At 43.7% G+C, this 17,000-nt stretch overlaps 1 protein-coding gene across 5 annotated transcripts in view; it reads right to left on the reverse strand.

The window, feature by feature from the left end:
- TBC1D19 (TBC1 domain family member 19) overlaps positions 1-17,000 on the reverse strand; it is a 100,441-nt gene that overhangs the window by 71,624 nt on the left and 11,817 nt on the right. For all 5 annotated transcript variants that reach the window (XR_007773574.1, XR_007773573.1, XR_007773572.1 and 2 more), the window contains exons 3-4: positions 11,373-11,418; positions 6,525-6,600 (exon numbers count right to left, since the gene is read on the reverse strand). Coding sequence is in view for 2 of the 5 variants with exons in the window: in XM_050947769.1 (XP_050803726.1) it covers positions 6,525-6,600; positions 11,373-11,418 (122 nt within the window). In the remaining 3 variants the exon portion in view is untranslated. The remainder of the gene's footprint in view (positions 1-6,524; positions 6,601-11,372; positions 11,419-17,000) is intronic.

Genomic DNA, 17,000 nt, shown 5'->3' on the forward strand with positions numbered 1-17,000 from the left:
AATGTTGAGAATTGTTTAAAATTAATGTTCCATCCTGAATCTTAGCTAGTAAAGAGTTACTATTTTTTGCTTTTAGAACTTTCTTTCAGCAGAAAGAGAAAGTCAACTTTAGGAACAAAGGAAAAGTTGTTAGATTTCCCTTTACGAATCCTAAGCAACTTTGAGAGATTATGTTGTTTTTCTTTTTCTTTCAGATTCTGTTTTTCAAAGAGATTCTGAAGAAGGAAAGGCAGATTGACTTTTATGCAGATCTGCAGGTGCAGCATCAGAATCTTTAATATCTAGGGCTATCATTTTAGCTTTCTTTAGACAGTGAGCGAAGAGTTACTCTCAGTAGTAAACACAGGCACCAACTCCGTCTGTGCTCCAGGCTGGCCCACGGTCAGAGGTGCCACCGCATCTCACTGCTCCCACTGGCAGTGGTTCCTGGCCAATGGGAACTGCGGAGCCAGTGCTGAGGACAGGGACAGAGCACACTGCTTCCCTAATCATCCCTCTACCTAAGGGCTGCAGGGATAGGCTTGGGGTTACCAGCTCACAGTGCAGAGACTTGCCACAGGCTGGATGAAATGAAGTAGCAGGCCGGATCCAGCCCACAGGTTCCCCACCCCGGTTTACAATTTAAAGCTCTGATTCTGCAAAAATAAATTACTGTATTTAACTTTCCACACATAAATAGGCCCAATGAGTGCATAAACGTTTGCAGGATTAGGTATTAAGGCCCTAATCCTACAAAACAGTAAACATCCTGCAAAGTGGTCAGAGCCCTGAACTACTATTTAAATCAGCGGGAACTGATGACATTGAACAACTCACAAAAGAGTTGATCCAAAACCCATTTAAGTCAATGAAAAGATTCCCATTGACATTTGTAGTCTTTGAATCAACCCTGAAGATACTTCCCACATTGCAGGATGGGGCCCTAAATGAATCACATAACAATGAGAGGTAGTGGATGGGATGCAGTAAAAAATATATATATGTATATGAAAAAGCAATGATGAGTAGCATGTGTATTGCTGATTCCATGATTTGTAGTTGGTTCTATTTTGTTACTGTCACCACCCAGTAACACTTTCCCCTAAGAGGACTAGAGTTCATAGGGCTTTGTCATAAATTGCTACCTTCCTGAAGAACCCTCCTTTGGCAGTTAGCAGTACAACAAGTGTACCAGCCTCAGTTTCCCTTACAGAGTCCATAAAAATCATCCAAATAGTTCTTCTGAATTTGTATATATATCTTGTGAGGTTAAATTATTCCAAAAATTCTACACACATAAATCGTAAGTCTCACAAATATAGTCCAGAATTCCCCAACACAATCCGAACAATGTATACAACGAACTAAGTATACCTCAGGCATCTGGCATCATGCTCCAGCTCTCCATTCCATCTCCAGAATCTCTTGCCACACTTCACTCCCAGTCTTCAACGCTCTCGAACCCTCTGGCTTCAGCTTTCCATCTCAGAGAGCCAGCAGGCATCTCTCTCTGCTCATCTCAGCCTTCAACCCTCTCCAGCCTTCTATGGCCATGGCTCTCTGCCTCAGGAAGGTCATCAGGCATCTCCCTCTGCTGGCTTCCTGGCAATTCCTCATGCCTTCCAGGAAGGAGCTGCAGAAAATTTTCTCTTGCAGCTTTCCCCAGAGACCTCTTCCAGTTTCCTGATTCCCAGGCAGCTCTCCCTGCCCTTTCCTCACTGAACCAATTGTGATGGGTTTCCCCCTCTTCAGGGTTCCACCTGGAACTGGGATAAAACTGAGCCTGCCTGACCCACCAGTCTGGGCTCCCTTTCACCTTGTAATGCTGTGACAAAGTGCAGACATGCTCCTAGTCTCACACTTTCCCTACCTGTGTGTTGGTGACACACTCAGCTCCAGAAACGCACAGACACTGAAATCAGATCTGCATGGAAGGCTCAGCTAAGGAATTGCCCAGTACTCAAGTGCATACCCCCCTCGAGAGGATAAACCTAAAATTGTACCGTCTTGCGCTGCACCGAGAACTGTACGGCGTAAGCTCATGAAATTCGCCCCCTCCCTCAATGTGGAGAGGGATATATAGAGCTTTCTGCCCCAAGTTGTGATTTCCGCACACATTGGTTTTAGACAAAGCCAAACAAGTTTATTAACCACAAAAGTTAGAGTTTACGTGATTATAAGGGATAGCAAACAGATCAAAGCAGATTACCTAGCAAATAAACCAAACACACAATCTAAGCTTAATATACTAAAAGAACTGGTTATAAGTAGCAAATCCTCACCCTAAATGTTTTTAGGCAGACTGCAGAGATTATTGAAGGCAAGCTGCACTTGCTTGCAGCTTAAAACTCCAGATATTCCTTTCACAGGCCAGACTACTCTCTAGTCTGAGCTCAGCTCTTCTCCCCTACTCCAGTTTTTTTGTTCTCAGGCGTTTCCAACAGTCCTCTTTCTTGAGCGGGGAATCAGTGAAGAACAAACCACAATTATGTCATTCCGCTGCCTTAAATAGTTTTTGCATATGGCTGGAATCCTTTGTCTCTCAATTTGATTCTCACCACTAGTCAGTGGAAAAACACTAGTAGTATCATGGAATCCAGTACCATAACTGCAGCCATAACTCAGAAGCTGTTTGCAGCGTCTCCAAGAAGGCTTCTCAGGAAAGCTCCCCGATGGGTGATTAGCATCTTCTAAGACCTACTGTTCTCCCTAATGGGCCTTCCCAGCCAGCCGTCTAGACTGACTGCATTCTGTCTAGTGGGCATTCCCCAGTGTAAACACATTTGTAATAGATACATAGACAATATACTTAACTTCGGACATAAAAATGATCCATGCATACAAATAGGATAAATCATATTCTGTAAATCATAACCCTTTCAAAAACACTTCACATGACCTACTTGACATAAAACACATCATAGTTATGCCGTAATCATATCATAACCGTATCTCTGTGAAGAATATGGGGCATAATGCCACACCAATTAGCTCTCACTTGCCCCTTTTCCTGACTGACTCAAACTCTGTCCTCAGGCACTCCCTCGTTTATATTGCCCAGGTGCCCTCTCTTAAAAGCCAATTAGGAGGTAACTGCAAGTCATGGGTGTACTGGCCCTTCTCCCTCTTAAAGGACCAGCGTCACCCTGTGACTGGCTTGTTGAAGAAGTGTATTTTAAGGAAGGATTTGAAGGGGATTAACTCAGGAAAGGTGTTCTAGGCACAGGTGTTCACATGAAAAAAAATGAACACAACTTTTCCAATGCATACTCATTTTAGAAGAGAAGCTGCCATTTCATAAGCAGAACTAAGACATATAAAATACTAATATTTGTTATATATGCTTTCATAACAGTAACTACATTATATACACATTTATCTAATTTACAGAGTTTAGTCCATACCAGGAAAAACTATTATTTTCAATATAAGTAAATGAATGTGACAACTTATTAATTATTTGTTAAGTGCTGGCAGTATGCTATGTATTACACAATACACAAAGACCTAACAAACAATCTAAAATACAAGACATCAAGTTAATACACACTGAAATGAACAACAGTTTGATTGAATAGGCAGAACAATTTACTGAATGACTTTTGAACAATACATTTTAAGATGGAGTGAGTTAAACATACTGTGGAATCCTTTCAAATCACAGACCTTCAGAGGTAAGAAGGGCGGTTGTCTTCGCACAGTCTTTAATGTGGAGTTTGTGTAATTTATCATTACAGATAAAAGCAAGTAGTTATCTCATTGGGTTTGACACTATTCAGAGCTATACGCACAAGAAAGAAATATCACCAGCAAATCATTGGACAAATACCAACTCTACAGGTCATGCCAGAGCTAGATGTGGAGCCCACTATAGAAGAGCTAAGCAAGGCCACTGTTTTGTTATCGAGTTGCAAAGCTTCTGGAAGAGATGGCATCCCAGAGGAAAACCTCAAGTGTAGGAAACACAGCCTATTACCATATTTTCATCAGCTGCTACTTAAATGTTGGAAAGAGGGTTAGGTACCACAAGAGATGTGTGACACAAACATCACCACTTTGTATAAAAATAAAGGAAAAAAGGGTGACTGCGACAACTATAGGGGCATTTCGCTACTAAGTGTAGCGGGAAAAGCTTTTCCAAAAGTCATCTTAGTGCACCTACAACAGCTGGCGAATTGTGTCTATCCTGAATCACAGTGCAAATTCAGGGCTGGAAGATCAACAATAGACATAATATTCTCTCTGCATCAACTCCAGGAAAAGTGTAGAGTAAAACCAACCATTGTACATTGCTTTTGTGGACCTAACCAAAGCATTCGACACAGTCAGTAGAGCAGGTCTCTTTGTAATACTAGAAAAGACAGAATGCCCACCAACCCTGTCATGTCTTATAAATTCATTCCCCAACAACATGAGAGCAACCGTCCAGTTGACGGGTCCACTTCAGACAGCACTGAAATGAAAATCATCATGAAGCAAGGATGTGTTCTTGCCCCTACACTCTTTGGTATCTTCTTCTCGGTACTTTTGAACTGTGAGTTTAAGGACATGAAAGATGGAGTGTATCTCCATGCAAGATCAAATAGGAAACTATTAGACCTGTCTTGATTTAAGTCAAAGACCGAAGTAAAAAAGGTGCTAATCAGGGAACTTCTATTGGCTGATGATGCTGCCCTCATAGTCCACAATGAAAATCTACTACAAGAACTCATGGACCACCTTTCAAATGCCTGTGAGGCACTTGCTCCCATCATCAGAATCAAGAAAATGGTAATATTAGGACAAGGGGTTCCACATGATCCTTCTATTACCTTAAGTGCAAGCCAGCTAAATGTAGTCCAGAAGTTCAGCTATTTAGGTTCTACAGTGACCACCAATCTCTCACTGGATAAAGAGCCAAACATTCGCATTGGAAAGGCTGCCACCACCTTTAGCAAACTAACTAAAAGAGCATAGAACAACTCAAAGCTTACCATCAAGACCAAACTGGTAGTATACCAAACTAGGGTCCTCAGCATTCTGATGTATGGTGGGGAGACATGAACAACTTATATTCATCAGGATAAACGGTTAAACAGTGTCCTTCCACCTACATTGTTTATGCCGCATACTCAACACCAAATGGCAGGATAAAGTCACCAACGCAGAGGTTCTTCAAAGGGCAAAATTACCAACTGTGACAGCCCTGCTCAAGCAAAAATGACTGTGCTGGCTGGGTCATCTGAATAGGTTGCAAGACAGACGCATACTCAAGGACATGCTATATGGGGAGCTATCAGAGGGAACAAGAACAACAGGACATCCCAAGCTTTGCTATAAAGACACATGCAAGCAAGATATGAAGGAATTTGGAATTGATCCTGACCAATGGGAAATCTTGACAAGTGATCGTAACAAGTGGCACCATCATCTCCATCAGGGTATCAAAGTTCATGACAGAAGCTGGCTCCTACAGCTTGAACAGAAAAGAGCCCACAGAAAGCAAGCAGTTCCCAATCAAAATACATACATTGCAACAACAGCCAAAGATCATGCAAAGCTTGGATTGGACTATTCAAGTCACATGAGACACTGCAAACAATCTACATCATACACTGCAATTCTCACATCTCTCGCAGATGAGAGGATGCCAATTTGATGTGGAATTTACTTTTAAAGCATCATGAATAAATCGAACAAGGAAAGTAAAATATTCTCTCTGTGTTCAAGATCCTCTTCTGAGCTGTCTACCTATATTCCTCTTAGGGTACGTCCAGACTACCCCGCCGTATCGGCGGGTTAAAATCGATTGCTCGGGGATCGATATATCGCATCTAATCTAGACGCGATATATCGATCCCCGAGTGCGCTTATATCGATTCCGGAACTCCATCAACCCCAACAGAGTTCCGGAATCGACACGGAGAGCCGCGGACATCGATCCCGCGCCCTCTGGACGGGTGAGTAATTCGATCTTAGATATTCGACTTCAGCTACGTTATTCACGTAGCTGAAGTTGCGTATCTAAGATTGATTCCCCCCCCCTAGTCTGGACGAGCCCTTATTCTCCTGCATGTTCACTTAGTTCCTTCAGCTCTAGACTTCTGCCTACTCCTTTCACCATCCCTTCAGTTTTCTCCATGCTGGATAATAAACCTTTCTTGTCTGGAAATGACATAATCTGGGACAGCATCTTTATCCTTTTGCACCCATCCCACTACTTGACTCTTCAAAATCCCATTTCATTAACCATAAATAAAATGACAAATACTTCCTAAGCTTTTTTTCTAAATCATATTCTATTCTGTGAACCATTCTATTTTCCACATATCTCTGTAACACTCATTGATTGACCATTGCACCCTATTTCAACTATATTCTACTTTATCTATGGATGCTGCCATTATGAAATACAACATACATTCATTTTTATACCTAAACACTCTTAATTAAAAAAGTTACAATTTTAAATGTACAGAGATTTTTAAAAATTGCATGGTAGACATATACGGCATAAACTAAAATGCTCTTGTTGAAAACAGACAGATAGATGGATGACAACCAACCTGTGCTTTCCTCATGTAAACTAAGGGTTCCTTTATGTGCTCAGGGGGTGCTGCAGGATGACAGGGTGAAGGGAACCTTAAGAAAACAAAATTATGTTTTGAATGTTCAGATTATTATTAAATACATTGATGCCTTTTGCTCTTCAGAGTCATCTTTGAACAAATATTCTCAACTCTATAATTATTCTTAGAAGCAGTATAATATATGCAGTAATAATTCTAAACCCATGATCAAACCTCAACCTTTAAAAAAAAAAAAGTATCAATAAGTGAAATCCCAGTTCCTATCTTTGCATTATAGGTATTCACACTCTAAATTAGAAAAGAAATGGCAAAAGGTACTGTAAATCTGGCATGGCTGAAATGTGCACATTCATAAACTCTGTCTTTGGATAAGACAACGAACAATAATTTTGTGGATGGTAATCTAAACTTAAAAGATGGGATTTCTCATAAAAAGCAGTCTCTTCTAATCATCTTACTATGCATGTAGAATACTTCAAGGGCGCAAAATAAATATTCAAGGCTGTAGACAAGATTTTTAACATAAATAAAATGTTTTGTAAAAACAACAGTTAATGACATCACAAATATTCATGAAAGAAATCAAATAGTGTTTCATAAAATTTTTAAAGCACTATTACAGCATAAGAATGTCTAAACAAAATTATTTTTTCTTTCCAGGAAATGGTATTTCTCAAAAAAATAAGTTCAGTCTGTAACTTGATTAGTTTTCACAACTGAACATGTCCAAACTAACTACTGAATTTTGGCGCGCCAATCTCAGCAAGCTTGAATCTCTAGCCATAAACACATGAAAGCCGCAGGAAGAGAAGTAGCTAGTGGAATGAAGAGCTGTCTAGACAAAATGCAAAATATGAACACCAAGAGATGCACTTCAGAAGACAGACAGACAAGCAAAGTCCTGCAAAAATATTAGTAAAGAAATAGAAGATAAAGTGTAGGGGGTCTAGAGAAATACCTTCTGCAAGTAAGAAAAAAAATGTCTGTGCTTTATATGGTGGAAAAATATCAGTGACTGCATGTAACCCTGGGACCCCTTAGTTCAAATGGGCAGAGGGCATATGAGATGCACAGTGTTTTACAGAGATCCTCTGGACTGGATACATGCATGATTGTTCACCAAACGCTAGCATGTGAGGTCTCCACTGAGAGGCATTAGCCCACTGGTTGTCATAATCATTGCAAAATGTATGTAAAGATAATATTTAAAGAATTATGTATCTAAAATTACGCTCTTAAGATCTTGGAGTTAAGACGGATAACCAGGCGGTGCTATACCTCAGAAGTTTTCCTTTCAAGCAGAAGCTAACAGACATCTATCTCCTTGTCTGAACATTTGTGTATTGGAGGGGTCAGCAATCTTTCAGAAGTGGTGTGCCGAGTCTTTATTTATTCACTCTAATTTAAGGTTTTGCGTGCTGGTAATACATTTTAATGTTTTTTAGAAGGTCTCTCTCTATAAGTCTATATATTATATAACTAAACTAGTGTTGTATTATAAAATAAACAAGGTTTTCAAAATGTTTAAGAAACTTCATTTAAAATGAAATTAAAATGTTGATCTTATGCAGCCAGCCCGCTCAGCCCGCTGCTGGTCTGGGGTTCTGTTCACTTAGGCCGGCAGTGGGCTGAGCGAGGCCTGCGGCCGGGACCCCGGCTGGCAAGGGTCTGGCAGCCAGAACCCCAGACCAGCAGCAGGCCGTGTGGGGCCAGAGGCCGGGACCCAGAGGGCTGGGGGCAGAAGGCTCGAGTCAGAGCTGGGTATGTGGGGGGGTGCAGGTGTCAGGGCAGAGCGGAGCCTGGGTATGTGTGGGGGTGCCAGAGTCAGGGCTAAAGTTGTTGGGGGGTGGGGGGAAATGCAATCAAGCAGAGGGCTGGGTGTGTATGGGGGAGGTACAGGGCTCAGGGCAGGGGTCTGGGGTGTGTGTGGGCAGAGGGCAGTGTGGGGGGGGGCCTCAAGGCAGAGTGATGGGTGACTGCCCCCCTAAGAACTCTCAACCCCCTTGCTCCTTGTCTCCTGACTACCCCCTCCTGGAAACCCTGCCTCCAACTGCCCCCCAGGACACCACCCCCTATCTAAGCCTCCCTGTTCCTTGTCCCCAGACCGGACCCTACTCCCTACGTATCCCCTGATTGCCCTGACCCTTATCCACACCCACATCCCAGCCAGACCCTCGGGACTCCCATGCTCCATCCAACCGCTCTCTGACAGGACCCCCAGAACTCCCAACCCATCCAACCCCCCCCGATCCCTGTCTGCCCCAACCCCTCTCCATATCCCTGCTTCCTGACAGGACCCCCAGAACTCCCAACTCATCCAACCCCCACAACTCCTTGTCCCCTGACCACCCCCTCCAGAGACCCCCCATCCTAACTGCCCCCCCCCAGGACCCTCCTTGCTGCCAATCCCCTGACTGCCCTGACCCCTATCCACCCCCAGCCCCCTGACAGACTCTGGGACTCCCATGCCCCATCCAACCCCCTCTGCTCCCTTAGTGCCCCCTCCAGAGACCCCCGCCCCTAACCATCCAACCCCCTCATCCAACCCACCCTGTCCCCTGACTGCCCCTACCCCTTATCCAACACCCTCAGCCCTGGGCCCTTTACCTTGAAGCTCCACGCAGAGCCAGACACGCTGCCCAGCGAGAGAGCACAGCCCCACCCCTCAAAGCGCTGCGCACGGCGGCGGCAGAGCTCCAGTTGAGCAGGAAGCGTGTCTGCCTCCCCATGGAGCCAAACGCTGCCCCGTGGGAGTGCGCAGGCCGGACCCCCAGAGCGCTGCGCACGGCGGTAGGGCTCCAGGGAAGGGGAGAAGGTGGGGGAGGTGCTGGCAGCCTGCTGCACTTGGCCCAGTGCTCCAGCCCGGGAGCGCAGACCCCGTGGCTTGCCGTGACGGGAGAGTGAGGCCATTTGCCACCCTGTGCGCACGGCTATGCTTCTGCTCCCTGCCCCTGCGGAGGGAGCGGAGGACAAAGGACAGCTGGCCGGGCTGGGCAGGATTTTTTAATGGCATGCTGGAGTACCAGCAGGCTCCAGCGTGCCACTAAAAATTGGCTCGCATGCCATCTTTGGCACGCGTGCCACAGGTTGCCGACCCCGGTGTATTGTATGCCTCCCAATGTATGCCTATTGATTTACTAAACCACAGGTAAAAGATGAGATTATAAAACCTACTAGAGAGGAAATCTACAGGAATAAGCAAACAACAGAGTGGGTATCTTGTCTGTGAATAAAGATTAAGGATTGTTCTGCTATATTTTGAAGTGAAAAGTGACAAACAGAACCCTTCACCAAGGGAGGTAAATTGACAGCATGCTTGTGTCTCATGATCTGGGGTGAGCAATACTCTACAAAACATGAGAATACATTGTTAATTAAGTCTAGGCTGTAGAATGCATGTTATGATTTTATTTTATATGTACCCATTTGTTTCCTATACTACTTCCTGCTACTACTACCACTTGAATCTCTATACTTTATTAAACTAATATTTGATTTCACTATAAACATATCTAAGGGCAGTGTGTCAAGTGAAGCAGTGATCTGAGATAGAACTGGTAAGCTGGGATGTATTGTTTCTTTGAAAACAGCGAATCTGTGAATATTGAGTGTGTTCAGTAGACCAGAATCTGAATGCTCCAGGGAGACACTTGGAAGGCTTGAGGGTTTGAAGTGTGGCAATCGCTAACCTGCAAAGTGACAGCACAGCCTGCGAGGCCTAGACGGGAATGTTTGTGGTACCCGTGGCTAGTGGAGTTGGGATCTGACCAACGGCAGGCATAGTCAAAGCTTCTTGATGCTAAGGCCAGGTAGTAGTGAGGCACCTCACAGTCCTGGGTACCTCCAGGAATTCTCGCATTGAAACAAGAACAAGAACAAGTCAGCTGAACAGAAGTTCAGATGTTTTTAAGTGTGATATAAGTAACAACCATCAAATTAGAGACTGACCTTGTACACTTGGAGAAATATCCACATCTTAATACTAGAGCTTTTATCAGGGCTCTAGAAGATGCAGGGGGAAAAAGAAAATCAAAACAAGCATGTCCTTTTTCTGCTACTTTGTCCCTAAGTGAATGTAATCACAATTTGTATTACAGAAGTGTCTTGAGGTGCCCCAAACATCAGAGGGTGCGAGTGTTCTAGGTAATGTAAATGCACTTAAAGAGCCAGTCCTTGCTCCAAAAAACATACAATCTAAACGCAGACAAATGGTCTAAGAAAGGAAGTAATATTACCCCATTTTACAGATGGGGAGCTGAAGCACAGAAAGATTAAGTGACTTGTCCAAGGGTAGAGCTAGGAATTGAACCAAGATCTCCTGAGTCAGTGCCATAAGCAAAAGACGATTCTTGTTTTTCCAACATTTCAAGTACACTTACGGAAATAAACCCAACATCTTTTCATAAAAGCAAAACTAGAAAGCAAAAGACAAAAAAAAAAGAAAAAAAAAAAGAAAAAGAAACTCTAGAAAACAAATTCAAAAATTTTATCTACCTCCTTGTTTGCTCACCTGCATCTTCAATGGCATCAGTATAGATCTTGAAGATGATGATCTTGGTGAGGTTTTTAAGAGCCTAAGTGACTCAGGCACCTACATCCCATTTTTAAAAGTAGCTTATGCACTTAGCAGCCTAAGTCTCATTGAAAGTCATCCATTTTGGGGGTAGAAAAAGAAATCTGTGATGTACTAAAAATATAGGAACATAATTATACCTCCCTAGTGTGACACATACATAATAGTCTTGCAAATAATGCATACGTATCATACAGACAGCTATAAATGTACATAAAAATATATAACAAAAATACTGAATAAAAACTCACACATTGAGTTCACTATAAACAGCATTCTGAAGCCTCTTTTCCCATCCTGTTTAAATAAAAAAAAAAGAAAGAAATTGGCAATCATTTCATAAACAAGTAAACCTTTAAATATCGGAAGTACGACTCAAGAGAATCTTTCAGATTCACCAAAGTTTGTGGTCTTTAATTCAATTTCACATCGACCTAAGTTCTCTCTCTTTCAGACTCTCCCTAAAAGGCACAGGACGCAAGAAGTAACTACACTAATGGAAGGTTAAAACACAAAAGGCTAAAGTTAAAAAGTCGCATGTGCTCCCTTATCTCTGCCCCTTGTTCAATACTTTACAATGGCATCTTCAGTTATAGAATCACATTTATTCTCATATAATATCATATACATTTTTAAATGCAACCTCAGATATAATAATACTTGTTTAATATGTTGATTATTGTATTCTTCAGGGCAAATGAACTCAAGCTCTTAGCATATGTAGGAGACAATTTTCAGATTCAGAAAGTCAACTTAACAACTAAGTGGTCATCCATTCTGGATCTGGTGTTGACCAACACAGATGAATTAGTTGCAAACACAAAGGTGGTTGAGAACTTGGGAGGAAGTGATCATGCTGCGAAGATGGTGTCACCAGGAGGCCTTTGGCTTCCTCGACCACGGGATGCTATTCGAGGAAGGACTGCTAGGCCCAGATGGCATTCACCTTTCGAGGAGGGGAAAGGCCTTATTTGCGCACAGACTGGCTAACCTAGTAAGGAGGGCTTTAAACTAGGTTCGACCGGGAGAGGTGAGCAAACCCCACAGGTAAGTGGGGAACAAGACCTGGGAGATGGTTTGGAAACAGGAGGGAGCACGGGCTATAATGGCAGACAGAAAGGAGGGTCAGGGCAAAGCTGAGAGGCAAGATCAAACCAGTATCTTAGATGCCTATATACAAATGCAAGAAGTGTGGGTAATAAGCAGGAAGAACTAGAAGTGCTAATAAATAAATACAACTATGACATTGTTGGTATTACTGAAACTTGGTGGGATAATACACACGACTGGAATGTGGGTGTGGATGGGTATAGTTTGCTCAGGAAGGATAGACAGGGGAAAAAGGGAGGAGGTGTTGCCTTATATATTAAAAATGTACACACTTGGACTGAGGTGGAGATTGAAGTGTTGAGAGTCTCTGGGTTAGGCTAAAAGGGGTAAAAAAAGCACGGGTGATGTCATGCTGGGAATCTACTACAGGCCACCTAATCAGGTGGAAGAGGTGGATGAGGCTTTTTTCAAACAACTAACAAAATCATCCAAAGCCCAAGATTTGGTGGTGATGGGGGACTTCAACTATCCAGATATATGTTGGGAAAATAACTCCGCGGGACACAGACTATCCAATAAGTTCCTGGACTGCATTGCAGACAACTTTTTATTTCAGAAAGCTGAAAAAGCTACTGGGGGGAAGCTGTTCTAGACTTGATTTTAACAAATAGGGAGGAACTCGTTGAGAATTTGAAAGTAGAAGGAAGCTTGGGTGAAAGTGATCATGAAATCAGAGTTTGCAATTCTAAGGAAGGGTAGAAGGGAGTACAGCAAAATAGAGACAATGGATTTCAGGAAGGCGGATTTTGGTAAGCTCAGAGAGCTGATAGGTAAGGTCCCATGGGAACCAAGACTGAGGGGAAAAACAACTGAGGAGAGTTGGCAGTTTTTCAAAGGGACACTATTAAGGGCCTAAAAGCAAGCTATTCTGATGGTTAGGAAAGATAGAAAATGTGGCAAAAGACCACCTTGGCTTAACCACGAGATCTTGCGTGACCTGCAAAATAAAAAGGCATCATATAAAAAATGGAAACTAGGTCAGATTACAAAGGACAAATATAGGCAAATAACACAGGAATGCAGAGGCAAGATTAGAAAGGCAAAGGCACAAAATGAGCTCAAACTAGCTATGGGAATAAAGGGAAACAAGAAGACTTTTTATCAATACATTAGAAGCAAGAGGAAGACCAAGGACAGGGTAGGCCCACTGCTCAGTGAGAAGGGGGAAACAGTAACGGGAGACTTGGAAATGGCAGAGATGCTTAATGACTTCTTTGTTTCAGTCTTCACTGAGAAGTCTGAAGGAATGTCTAACAAAGTGAATGCTTACGGGAAGAGGGTAGGTTTAGAAGATAAAATAAAAAAAGAGCAAGTAAAAAATCACTTAGAAAAGTTAGATGCCTGCAAGTCACCAGGGCCTGATGAAATGCATCCTAGAATACTCAAGGAGTTAATAGAGGAGGTATCTGAGCTTCCAGCTATTATCTTTGGGAAATCATGGGAGACGGGGGAGATTCCAGAAGACTGGAAAAGGGCAAATATAGTGCCCATCTATAAAAAGGGAAATAAAAACAACCCAGGAAACTACAGACCAGTTACTTTAACTTCTGTGCCAGGGAAGATAATGGAGCAAGTAATTAAAGAAATCATCTGTAAACACTTGGAAGGTGGTAAGGTGATAGGGAATAGCCAGCATGGATTTGTAAAGAACAAATCATGTCAAACTAATCTGATAGCATTCTTTGATAGGATAACGAGCCTTGTGGATAAAGGAAAAGCGGTGGATGTGATATACCTAGACTTTAGTAAGGCATTTGATACGGTCTCGCATGATATTCTTATAGATAAACTAGGAAAGTACAATTTAGATGGGGCTACTATAGGGTAGGCGATTAACTGGCTGGATAACCGTACTCAGAGAGTAGTTATTAATGGCTCCCAATCCTGTTGGAAAGGTATAATAAGTGAGGTTCCGCAGGGGTCTGTTTTGGGACCGGCTCTGTTCAATATCTTCATCAACGATTTAGATGTTGGCATAGAAAGTACGCTTATTAAGTTTGCAGACGATACCAAACTGGGAAGAATTGCAACTGCTTTCAAGGACAGGGTCATAATTCAAAATGATCTGAACAAATTGGAGAAATGGTCTGAGGTAAACAGGATGAAGTTCAATAAAGAAAAATGCAAAGTGCTCCATTTAGGAAGGAACAATCAGTTTCACGCATACAGAATGGGAAGAGACTGTCTAGGAAGGAGTATAGCAGAAAGAGATCTAGGGGTCATAGTGGACCACAAGCTTAATATGAGTCAACAGTGTGATACTGTTACAAAAAAAGCAAACGTGATTCTGGGATGCATTAATAGGTGTGTTGTAAACAAGACACGAGAAGTCATTCTTCCGCTTTACTCTGCGCTGGTTAGGCCTCAACTGGAGTATTGTGTCCAGTTCTGGGCACCGCATTTCAAGAAAGATTGGAGAAATTGGAGTGGGTCCAGAGAAGAGCAACAAGAATGATTAAAGGTCTTGAGAACATGACCTATGAAGGAAGGCTGAAGGAATTGGGTTTGTTAATTTGGAAAAGAGAAGACTGAGAGGGGACATGATAGCAGTTTTCAGGTATCTAAAAGGGTATCATCAGGAGGAGGGAGAAAACTTGTTCACCTTAGCCTCCAATGATAGAACAAGAAGCAATGGGCTTAAACTGCAGCAAGGGAGATTTAGGTTGGACATTAGGAAAAAGTTCCTAACTGTCAGGGTAGTTAAACACTGGAATAGATCGCCTAGGGAAGTTGTGGAATCTCCATCTCTGGAGATATTTAAGAGTAGGTTAGATAAATGTCTATTAGGGATGGTCTAGACAGTATTTGGTCCTGCCATGAGGGCAGGGGACTGGACTCGATGACCTCTCGAGGTCCCTTCCAGTTCTAGAGTCAATGAGTCTATGATCTGATAGAATTCAAGAACCTAAGGAAAGGAGGACATGAGAACAGTAAAACAAGAACACTGGACTTCAAAAAGGCAGATTTCAATCAGCTCAGAGAAATAGCAGGCAAGGTCTCATGGAAAGACCAGTTAGGAAGAAAAGGAGTTGAAGGAGACTGGCAGTTCCTAAAACATGTAATACTAGAGGCTCAATATCAAGCTATTCCAATGCAGGGGAAAGAAAAGAAGAGCCATATGAGGCCAGTGCAGCTGCAAAGGAGCTTTTTAGCCATCTAAAAAGTTAAAAGGGATACATACAGGAAATTGAAGGAGGGACATGTCACCAAGGAAATATACCTGGGAATAGTAGTACAAAAATCAGGAAAGCTAAGGCAAAGACTGAGTGACAGCTGGCAAACAATGTTAGAGACAACAAGAAGGCGGTCCTCAAATATGTCAGACAAAACAAAGATCAGATTGGTGTGAGCCCACTGCTCAATGGAGAAGGTGAGCTGGTTTCGGAAGACAACAGGAAGGCAGAGCTGCTCACTGCCTACTTTGCTTCACTCTTCACACAAAAAGTAAGTGACTGGACAACAAGCAAAGTTATCACAGACAATAAAGGGGAAGGGATGCAGATCGAGATAAGTAAAGAACATGTCAGAGATCTTCTGAATTAATTCAAGTCAGTGGGGCCTGATGGTGTTCACCCCAGGATGCTAGAAGAATTAGCTGAAGAAATCTCAGAGCCACTGTGTCACACAGCAAGTGTGCCACATCACCTCTTGGGGCAGGGTGAGGGTAATTACTTCCCCGCGGCCGCATATTTACTATCACCCCTTATCTTGGGGTGGTGTGGCCTTGTCTTGGCGTAGTGGTAAAAGTCAATATGGCCACTCTCTCTCTCAGGCTTGTATGGCCTGATGGCCAGGGTCAGGATGACAGCCCCTTCCCACAGGTCCCCCTACCTGGCCGCTCCCTTCCTTCTGCCCCCTCAGGTGATGGTCCATTTTCCTGATTGGCCGCCAGGCCAAACAGCCCTACTGAAGAGGGCCCTTATACTGACTCTGGCCATTGGGCCACAAAGCCCTCAGACAGGGCAGCTATACAGACTCTGGTTACTAGGCCACACAGCGCTGCTGAACAGGGCAGCCTACCAACTCTGATTGCTGAGCCACACGGCCCTACGGAAGCAGAGCCAGCTCTAGCAATTTTGCCACCCCAAGCACAGCAGCACTCCGTGGGGGGCGCTCTGCCGCTCGCCAGTCCCGCGGCTCCGGTGGACCTCCCGCAGGCTTCCTTGTGGGGGGTCCGGTGGTCCCGCAGCTCCGGTGTACCTCCCGAAGGCATGCCTGCGGATGCTCCACCTGAGCCACAGGACCAGTGGACCCTCCACAGGGACGCCTGCGGGAGGTCCACCAGAGCCGCCTGCCGCCCTCCAGGCAATCGGCAGAGTGCCCCACGGCATGCCGCCCCAAGCACACACTTAGGCACACTGTGGCCTGGAGCCGGCCCTGTACGGAAGTGGACAGTTATCCTGACTCTGGCCATTGGGCCACGCAGCCCTGAGAGGGGACAACTCTACTGATTCTTGCCACCAGGCCACACGGTCTTGCTGAGACAGGAGGCCACACTGACTCTGACCACTAGGCCATACACCTTGGCCAAACTGAGTAATCATACTGGCTTGAATTAATTCAGAAGATCTCTGACATGTACAAATACAGAGTGCAGCATAACTGGCTTGGCAGCAACACTGCTGAGAAGGATCTGGGAGTTGTGGTGGATCGCAACTTCAACATGAGTCAGCAATGCGATACTCTTGCAAAAAAACCAAATGCAATTTTGGGTTGCATTAACAGAGGCATAGCATGCAAGTCATAGGAGGCGACAGTAGCGCTCTACT

The sequence above is a fragment of the Gopherus flavomarginatus genome, chromosome 3, assembly GCF_025201925.1.
Source record: "Gopherus flavomarginatus isolate rGopFla2 chromosome 3, rGopFla2.mat.asm, whole genome shotgun sequence".
Taxonomy (NCBI): Eukaryota; Metazoa; Chordata; order Testudines; family Testudinidae; genus Gopherus; species Gopherus flavomarginatus.